At 41.8% G+C, this 10,309-nt stretch overlaps 1 protein-coding gene and 1 non-coding gene across 2 annotated transcripts; one reads left to right on the plus strand and one right to left on the minus strand.

Annotated features, from left to right (window-relative positions):
- Positions 1 to 685: 685 nt before the first annotated feature.
- Positions 686 to 758, minus strand: trnaf-gaa (transfer RNA phenylalanine (anticodon GAA)). The gene has a single exon. It is a non-coding gene; the product is annotated as a tRNA-Phe (tRNA).
- A 314-nt stretch (positions 759 to 1,072) lies between these two features.
- On the plus strand, positions 1,073 to 6,839 carry rpn1 (ribophorin I). Its single transcript, XM_018680071.1, has 10 exons — positions 1,073 to 1,437; positions 2,157 to 2,221; positions 2,718 to 3,024; positions 3,117 to 3,326; positions 3,416 to 3,608; positions 3,777 to 3,876; positions 3,979 to 4,117; positions 4,968 to 5,087; positions 5,197 to 5,442; positions 5,530 to 6,839. The coding sequence occupies exons 1-10, from the start codon at positions 1,198 to 1,200 to the stop codon at positions 5,710 to 5,712; spliced, it is 1,803 nt and encodes a 600-aa protein (XP_018535587.1). The 5' UTR covers positions 1,073 to 1,197; the 3' UTR covers positions 5,713 to 6,839.
- Positions 6,840 to 10,309: the final 3,470 nt, after the last annotated feature.

The raw sequence follows: 10,309 nt of genomic DNA on the forward strand, positions 1-10,309 counted from the left end.
GGAATTAATTTTGACCATTATTTTTGAACGTGTTGCTGACTTTGATTTTGTTCTCTTAATTCAAATGGATCTTTCCATTTTAATTTGTATTCGGTGTAACTAAATTCCCAGGTATTTAACAGACTTTTTCATTCACTGGTCCACAGTTACATAAATTCTGTTATTCCATCTCAACTCATACTGTATTCTAATACTGAATTTTTTTTTGTTTGTTTATTTGTTTTATATCACATTTTATTTACTCATGATGGTCACCTGCATCTCAGGTCATCATATTTTAGTGTTACTGCAAATAAAATACAAATCAACCACCTAAAAATGTTTGTACTGTATTATACTATGGTGACTGTAGTCATTCCCAAGTACCATTTCTTTAGTGTGACAGTTGTTAAATGTATGATCAGATTTAAAGGTTGCACTCTCCAAAATTCCCTGGAAGTTCCCTGAACGTTTCACAAAATAACCATAGGAGGATCTTCAGAGGAACAACTTTCAAGGAATCTTTTGAGAACGTTTACGTTACCTGTTTGCAGGGTTTATGGGCTCCTGATTAATGGTAAACTGTGAGGTTATGGCTTAGACAGTAAGTCTGGCAAACAAGTGTTTGGTGCATCATCAACTGTGTATAAAATCCAAATGTCCTACATAGAAAAGTACTTCTCCATATTTTGGAAGTTTTAGCCACTGCCGAAACCCGGGATCGAACCAGGGACCTTTAGATCTTCAGTCTAACGCTCTCCCAACTGAGCTATTTCGGCTTGGGAAACGACTGGTTTTAGCGTGCAAAATTGTGTTTATTGTAGTAGAGCTCTATCAAATTGTGCATCTTATGCATCTTATTGATATTTAGACGCTAAACACGAGTGCCACCAGCAGGCCAGGAAAAGTCGCTACAACAGACATTATGTGGTCAGTCGGTCCAGCACAGGCTAAAACACGGAGATCGGATGTTTAACGTGTTATTTTAAATTATTTTGTCTTTAGAAAGACACGGTGATTGTTTTTCTGTCTGATTTCACAACCGCTTCAGACGCAATGCACGTTGGATATAGCGCGCCGTGACGCCATCACGTCGGATTGAATGAAGCGTCATCCTTTCTGATGTAGAGCGGCACGGTGGCCTTTCTTTGCTGCTCTACATTTCCCCCCGTTTTTTCCGCCCTTATCCCAGTATTTCAGCTCTTAATTTCTTTAACCATGACTTTGAAGGTGTCACTTTTCGCCGCTTGCGTGCTCCTTTTGGCTGCTTTAGGCTCAGGGGTTTCAGCGGACGGTTTGGTGAACGAGGAGGTGAAACGGACAGTGGACCTGAGCACTCATCTGGCTAAGATCACCGCGGAGATCGTGCTGTCCAACCAGGGACACTCTGCCGCCCAGAGCTTCATACTGGCGGTAGAGGCGGACCTGGCCCCGCATCTGGCTTACATCGGAGCCTCGGTGAGCTAAACATCAATGAATGAAACATGTCTAACACCTCTGCCTGTAGCCGGCTAGCCAGCTTTAGCCTGTTAGCTACTGTGTGGTGTGCTAAACGTACACCAGCCTTGCACACTTGCAGCTCTCACATGTTTCGTTGTTTTGCGTTGAAGTAACAACAGCGATGGTGCAGAGGTTAATAAAAGCAAGCTACAAAACGATGTTACAACATGTTTATTGAATGCATCAAATCACAACTACTAGCCGTGTCAAGGGTTTCAGTGTGCTCCTTTGGGCAGTGAATGAGCTCTGCATGCAAACACAATTAGACACCGGTAGCTCTTGTTTTAAGGCGTTTACTGCGAAGTGCAAGGCATTCACATCAGCTTATTTGCTATGAGCAGAAATGTATTCACCAAACAACTCAAGTTACATGAGAGAAATTCATTTTGAATCGCAAGGGATGTGGGTAAGAAAACGTTAACTTCCGCAGTTCTGCACGCTCTCTCAGTGGCTGAATGACACGTATGCGCTGGGCAGTTCACTTCCGTGAGTGACTGCGCAGGCCTGCCCCTTCCTTTATGGATGAAACTTTAGCAGTGCTTTGTATACAGAATAAGGAGCTGCATTTTCTTACCTAAAGAGACCGTTGCGTTTCATTTTAAATCACGCATTTCCTGTATTTCACTTGTAAGTGTATTCATGTCAAAGAGTATGCTCTAATAACCTTGTTGTCACAGGTGAAGGGTGATGAGGAGGAGGATGGCACACTTGAGCTCCAGCAGACAACAATCCAGGGCCAGAGGTAAGATATCATGCTTTTAATCAGTCATCTAACCAGATTCTTAACTAAATGAAAAACACACAGTATTATTGATGCATTTAAATTTGTTGCTATTTGATTGACTCGATTCAGAGGTGTCTGAGTGGTTGTTATGCGGCAAAGCTGCTTTATGGAAATCATTCTTTACAAGTAATGGACACATTGTTGTCCCACTGTTCTTCAAAAAACTCACAACACAATCCTGCCTGTCAAACTGCTCTCTATTAGTCCAGTGACTTTGAAGACAACTGGATTTGATTGTACAACCATTCTTGCCAACTTGTTTGATGACTCATCACTACATATTTAGGTTATTTTCCATGCACAATGTTTCCGTGCTAAAACCACTTCCTCTCAAAAAGAATTCATGTGAAGAATCCCAAAATGACCACACTTTAGCTCCTGGGAAGCTTTTACAGCAGCAACATTAACATTACTATTTAAATTCTATTCTCTTCTGTCATCTGTTCCCATGTAGGGGGGAGTTTTACAAAGTGCAACTGCCCTCCAGTCTGGTAGCTGGTGCTCAGCTGAAAGTGAAGGTGGAGATGACATTCAGCCACGTCCTGAGGCCCTTCCCCACACACATCACCCAGGCCGAGCGACAGCTGGTGGTGTTTCAGGGAAACCACTACCTTTACTCACCGTACCCCACCCGAAGCCAGACCACACGTGTCCGCCTGGCCTCCAAGACTGTGGAGAGCTACACCAAGCTGGGCAACCCCACCAAGACCGATGAGGTCATTGAGTACGGACCCTTCCGTGATGTGGCTCCATTCACAGAGGTATGGCTCTGACCGTGATTTGATGAACTTCAGGTGAAACTGTGAGGAAGCTGCTGAAACATTCTGTGATGTGTGTGTCCTCTACTGTTCAGGATACAATGAAGATTCATTATGAAAACAACACGCCCTTCCTCACCATCAGCAGCATCACTCGCACCATTGAGGTGTCTCACTGGGGCAACATTGCTGTGGAAGAGACCATCGACCTGAGGCACACAGGAGCCATCCTGAAGGGCCCTTTCTCACGTTACGATTACCAGCGTCAGTCAGACAGTGGCATCTCATCTGTCAAATCCTTCAAGGTGCTCTATAAAACACACACCATATTGTCTGACTTGTCTTTACTGTAAAGGTGGTAACGATGATGAATACATTCTTTTCTCCTCAACAGACCATTCTTCCTGCATCAGCCCAGGATGTCTACTACAGAGATGAGATTGGGAACATCTCCACCTCCCACCTTCAGGTTCTGGATGACTCAGTGGAGGTGGAGGTCAGGCCTCGTTTCCCCTTGTTTGGAGGCTGGAAGACCCACTACATCATTGGCTACAATCTGCCCAGCTATGAGTACCTCTACACTCTGGGTGAGTTGCTTGCTGATAACCCTAACTGACCCTGACGCAGGAGAAAGCATTGATTCCTTGATGTCCTCATCATTGGAGCCCACACATCCTTACTAATTTAGAGACTCCTTCCTAACCATCGAAATCCCTGTTTGTGTTGCTAATGTGTCACATCGTTTTACCTTCCAGGCGACCAGTACGCGCTGAAGATGAGACTAGTTGATCATGTGTACGATGACCAGGTCATTGACTCTCTGACTGTGAAAATCATCCTGCCAGAGGGGGCCAGGTCAGTGTTTGTAAGAGAATCCACAGCAGTTCAGGTTGAGTAGTGAATTTTTGCAGTGGCTGATACTAATTTCTCCCTGTTTCTTCTGTATTGTCCAATCAGAAACATCCATGTGGACACACCTTACAAAATTGATCGTTTGCCAAACCAGCTGCACTATACATATCTGGATACCTTTGGCCGACCTGTGCTGGTCGCCACCAAGAACAACCTGGTGGAGCACCACATTCAGGATGTTGTGGTACGGCAAATGACAGCAAAGCATGTGGATTTTTATGCTGCCAGATTTTTTTAGTTTACCAAAATGAAGCAAAAGATATGCTAAAATCTAAAGTAACTTGAATGTAATGTTATTAACATGTTAACACGTCAAATGTATTAACATGTCCAGGCATTAAGAGTAGGTCTTTAAACATCAGTCAGTCTAACCTCACAAATTTGAAAAGATTTATTCTGAAAAGTTATTTAGATAAATCAGTAAAGCTGCTTTATGGAACAGGGCTCAGAGAGGCCTCTATAAACAGCAAAATTACCACTATGTTTTTGTTTGTGGGATCTAATAGATAATGCAGACTTTAGGGGATGGTCATGGGGATTTTGATGCTGTTAATGTTACAATTACCTCTATGGCTTCACTGTACTCTCTTAAGTGAAAGTTAGGCCATTCCTCAAATTTCAGAAGCTGTAAGCTACTATTTTGTGCTTTTACTTGATAAATGACTTAATCAATTAATTAAATCAAGAAGTTGTCATTTCAGTGAAGTCTGTTTTATTCACAAATATGCCTAAAAGGGCTTAATAGCATACACCCAGATACCCTGTATCCTTAGACCTTTGATTCTGATAAGAAGAAACATATTTATCTATCAATTTTTTGATTGGTTCAGCACTAGAAATTTGGTTTTCAATTTCTGTCTTTATGCCACAATTTATGTTTCAGTTTAGGAATTTATTGAATTTATTTTATTGAATTTTTATTGAATTTTTTTTCAGCCTCACCAGACTCACTTCATGTGTGTGTGTGGATTTAATATGAACTGTGACAGGGTATTCATACCTGAATTAATAAACTTCTTCCCCTGTGTTGCCAGGTTCATTATAACTTCAATAAGATCCTGATGTTGCAGGAGCCTCTGTTAGTTGTGGGGGCTTTCTACATTCTCTTCTTCACTGTTATCATCTATGTCCGCCTGGACTTTGCCATCACAAAGGTATAGCTGCTATTCTGTATATTTCATCTTCATTCAGGTCTTTTCACTTCACTCATATGTGTTTTGAGTCAGTTTTAAATCTGCTGTTATGTCTTTTTTCTTTGTGCAGGACCCTGCAGCTGAGGTACGTATGAAGGTGGCTTCCATCACAGAGCAGGTGCTGACTCTGGTCAACAAACGTCTGGGTCTGTACAGACACATGGATGAGGTGGTCAACCGCTACAAGCAGTCCCGTGACACTGGGGCACTCAACAGCGGCCGGAAGACGCTGGAGGCCGACCACCGCACTCTCACCAACGAAATCAGCTCGCTGCAGGCCCGCCTCAAAGCCGAGGGCTCCGACTTGGCTGATAAGGTGAGTAACGCATGTGTTCGGACTGTTGTTAAGTTACATAAAATGGATGTGTGCAGTGAGGTTTATTCCTGTCTTTTGTGACCTCAGGTTGGGGAGGTGCAGAAGCTGGATGGCCAGGTGAAGGAGCTGGTGTGTCGCTCCTGCCAGGAGGCGGAGCGGCTGGTGGCTGGTAAGGTTAAGAAGGAGGCTTACATCGAGAGCGAGAAGACTCTGACCAGCAGGAGACAGGAGCTCGTCAGCCGCATCGACAGTCTGCTGGATGCCCTCTAAACTATTCCTGCCACACTAGCACACATAAATACATGTTAACATACCGCACCCCAGCTACAACATACAACCGATTGTATGTATAAGAATTAAAAGTGTGACACAAATACTTCAACTTTTTTTTTTAAAACCATCCTTGAACCTTAACATGGACTTATAACATCTCATCTTACTATAGTGATGAGTTTATCCAAACACTTGTGCCTTTGTGCCTTGTGATAAACTTGAGGTCACTACATGTTCAGCTCTACAGCAGCGACATCACAACTTCTGGCATATTTTTGTTTCTTTGTTGTCACACTTTGCTCAGACTTGACTTTTCATTTTCACATTCAAATCTGGACACCGCATATTTTTTTTCCCACTCTTAAGTATATACGGTTATGGGACTTTTTTTTTTTTTTTTAAATGAATAGCTGAGGGGCCCAAGTGTTTCCAGTCTCATGCCTTTACTCAGACATGCCGAATTCTAAGATTGAATCATCTCTAGCTCTTAAGAATAAAGGTGATAGTCTTTTCCGATCTTTTCTCTCTTGCACTTACAACTTATTTTCTACTCGCCCCCTGACTGACATTTATATTTGAAAAAAGTTGATGCTCTGATTCTGTGTCATCCCAGATGCTTGTTGTTGATGATCCTCAGTAATATTTTCTATATTTTGTATGGTTTTGTTGTTTTGTAAGTGGTATTTTTATCTACCATGAGATTAGCAAATACATGAGATTAGGTTGTGTGTGAGAAAAGACATGAGAAATGGGACACAAGTGTTTGTAAAATGGGCAATGACAAGAGCTGTTAAATTTGAAATAAAATGTGGAGAAACCCATCATTTACAATGGTTATTCAGATAACACAGCAGGTGTATAAAAATGGATAATGGAGTTTAATTTTGTTCCTCGTATTGACTGATGCGTTAGTTCATTTGTAGAAGAAGTACCTTTGGTTCGTCAAAAGAGGGCGCACTTGTGTCAAAAACCACCACTTAACTATATTGGAGGTGTTTTTTTTCTCATCAACAAAACTGCTCTGCTTTTGGACTCTGTCAATGCCATTGAATTCTCTGCTGACACACAGATAAAGAATTGAATATGTCATGCTAACATCCCAAAATAAAAATAAGCCATTTCTACACTGTGACTGGTGTCCCTTTTAAAACTGGCACCTCAGAGGGAATTTCCAGCACATTGTTGCATTCCTTGTTTCAGCGTGACCCCACCTATCACCATCTCCTCCCCAGTCAGCAGAGTAGCCGACCTGCCTCGATTACAGTCTGAGCCCAGGACAAACATGAGGGTCAGGCTAAGGTCAATGCTTTCCCTCTGAGGTCACCAGGGGTCCTGGCAGGTCATTTCCTGCTCCATAATAACAGGCCCTGCTCCCCTCACAATGATAATGTTAACATATTGTATGTGCCATACAATAATCATTATGAAAATACACAGCAGGGGGAAAGCAAAGACAATGTCTGTTAGCGCTGATGCTCGATGCTGGTGAAAGGCCACACAATAGCAGTTTTGTTTGTGTGTTTGTACTTGAGGGGAGACTTGGAGCAATCAGAGTTCGAATAGCCACCGAGTCTCATTCTCACAGTAGAGCGCAGAGGGCAGATTGCTGCTGCTCGTACACGTCCACCTCAACACCACCGACTGTGTCAAGCAAACCACTGAACTCACGTCTGCTCTCCACTCTGCAGTGTTTGAACGTTAGACTGGCAAGATGGAAAGATTCCCACACAGTTGAAAATTTGTGGATTTGATTAAACTGAGTCAGACCTTAAGGGTTTTGGAGAAGAAATTGATGCACTTGACAATACCTTTTCTTGAACCTGAATTTGTCTGAAGGCTTCAGCTCTATGGCCTGCTCTCCATCCCAGAATCCACATTTCTTCATCTTGCAGTGAAAAACCCTATGATGGAGATTCAGTGTTAATATAGCAGAAGCTTTAAAATGAATCACATCAACAGGGTTTTGGGACCAGAAAAGGTTTGAAGAATAGAATATAAGTTGGCACTGGTTTTGTTTCTGAATATTTCCCATGTACTAGCATTATTTCACTTGTCAATGTGTTACAGAGTTACCCTCTCATGTTTTCAGCCAATTTCATATCATTTAATCTCTTTTTATATTTCTATGTTGACATAAATATACAGATTGTTTAGATTTTGTGTGAATTACTTCTATATCACACAAATAAATTTGCTTTACAAAACAATAACATTGCTTTACACAGGCAGACAATGGTAAGTACAGTACATTTCAAATTTGTGGGCTCAAAGCCAGATATATAAGTTGTGAAACCTTACTGTTATGCCTTTTAGGCTGCTTATAATCATTATCACAGACAAGGTGCTCCACATTTGGACTAAAGGGTGCCAAGAAAGTAGTAGTATGTTCTTGTAATTTGCCCATTTGAACTAATGAGCTAGTTAATTAGTTAATTAGGTACATACAGATACATTTAAATATGTGAATTTAATGCAGCTCAATTATATGAAATCATGCAAACTGAACCAGAGACTGCAGAGACAGCTGTTACGGCTACTCTGTAAAGCTAGGGCTAGTCAGCTTTTAGAATAGATTTCAATTGACTTTTTCTCCATTATGTGCAATTGCAATTATTGTGCAATTCCATTATTAAGATGCTAATATGATAATCATATTACCATTTTTTTTAGTTCTTACAATGTTTACATGCAGTTAACTAAATACTGTATGTTGTTACTGTGTTTAGATTTAGCAGAATATTAGGCTGCCTCTGATTGGATATTCCTGCTATAGCATGAATGTGGTTAATAATGTGATTATTGTCATCTATATGTCAGACTAAATTGCTTTATGAATGTTAACTTGTTTAATCCCACATTTGACCCCTTATAATTCACAAAGCCTTTAAAATGCTGTAACAATGTACACTCACTGAGCACTTTATTAGGAACACCATACTAATTCTGGGCAGAGTCTCTCATTGTTCTTAAAACATCCTAAATTCTTTATCATTGGATTCCACAAGATGTTGGGATTCTGGTCCATGTTGGCATGAGTTTATCACATCATTTGTCACCTGCACACTCATGCTGCTAATCTCCCATTCACAAACTAAAGGTGTTGTATTGGACTGGATGACTGGGGAGGCCACTGAAGCGCACCAAATTTGTTGTCATGTTCATAAAAACAGTTACAGACGACTTTTGCTTTATCACACGATGCATTTTCTTTCTGGGGGTAACAATTAGAAGATGGGTAACATCTGTGGCCATAAAGGGATGAACATGATAGGCTGTGGCATTCAAATGATGATTGATTGGTATTACTGGGGCCAAAGTGTGCCAAGAAAACATTCCTCACACCATCACACCACTATCAACAGCTTGGACTGTTGATAGTGGTGTGATGGTGTGAGGAATGTTTTCAGGGCAGGTTAGGCCCATGGATTCATGCTGTTGATATCAAAATCTGATCCTACAATCTGTGTGCCTCAGCAGAAACTGATATTCATCTGGCTAGGTTTTTCCAGTCTTCAACTGTCCAGTATTGGTCAGCTGCAGCCTCAGATTTCTGTTCTTGGCTGACCAGAGTGGAACCTGACCTGGTCTTCTACTGTTGTAGCCCATCCGCCTCAAGGTTCGACATGTCGTGCATTCTGAGATGCTTTTCTGCTCAGCTTAGCTGTAAAAAGTGGTTATCTGAGTTACCGTAGCCTCTCTCGTGTTAGCTTAAACCAGTCTGGCCATTCTCCTCTGACCTCTCTCATCAACAAGGCATTTCTCTCTGAAGCTAACTGCAGCTAACTGGATCGGGTTTTTTTTTTTTTTTTTTCTGAATAAGCGCCAGAGACTGATTCAGAAGTTTCAGAAATGCTCAAACCAGCCCTATCTGGCACCAACAATCACACAATGGCCAAAGTTAGTGAGATCACAGTTTTCCCCATTCTGATGATGTGAACACTACCTGAACCTCCTGGTTTGTATCTGCATGATTTGTGCATTGCACTGCTGCCACATGATTGGCTGGTTAAATGATTGTAAGAATAAGCAGTGTTGGGTTGCTCCCAATAAAGTGCTCATAAGTGTATGTTCGAATAATGCTGTTACCAAGTATCGTACTGTTGGATTCTCACCTGCATCATTGAATGTGGCTGGACCTTAAAGCTTATGTCATTATTTGTTATGTTGATGCCTTTGCTTCCCCATGTGACTGCTTTATCACTGAGAGAGGCATTGCCTTGTGTGGTATTGGTGCTTGGCTGATTGGAGGCCTTTCACTCTTTTCAGTTCCAGCCTTGTCCTCTGGCCCAGGATGTGATTACCGGTCGCAGAAGAACTGCGGTTTATCTGTTGGTGTAAGCCGAGCAGAATACTGTTTAAACCGGAATTCATGTGCAGCACTGTATCCTGATGTGGCAAACCGTGTGTGTGTTTGAGGTGGATGGTGGGGTATGTGCAGGGTGTTGGACTGGCTGGGCCATGTGGTTGAGCTGTCATGGTCGCCCCTCAGGCATGAAGTTGATTATTATCTTCCTTTCCTGAAGTATAGTAATGATGCAGAGGGTGTTCTTTCTTTATCTGCCAGAAAAAAATAATGAATATGCAAAAAAGTGTG

This window comes from Lates calcarifer, linkage group LG12, assembly GCF_001640805.2.
Source record: "Lates calcarifer isolate ASB-BC8 linkage group LG12, TLL_Latcal_v3, whole genome shotgun sequence".
Taxonomy (NCBI): domain Eukaryota; kingdom Metazoa; phylum Chordata; class Actinopteri; family Centropomidae; genus Lates; species Lates calcarifer.

What these genes read in the sequence shown, in the direction of transcription:
- rpn1 (XM_018680071.1), top strand. Translation starts at nt 1,198, where the DNA reads ATGACTTTGAAGGTGTCACTTTTCGCCGCTTGCGTGCTCCTTTTGGCT. An exon ending in CATCTGTCAAATCCTTCAAG is followed by an intron (nt 3,327 to 3,415) that starts GTGCTCTATAAA and finishes TCTCCTCAACAG; the next exon opens with ACCATTCTTCCTGCATCAGC. An exon ending in ACCACATTCAGGATGTTGTG is followed by an intron (nt 4,118 to 4,967) that starts GTACGGCAAATG and finishes CTGTGTTGCCAG; the next exon opens with GTTCATTATAACTTCAATAA.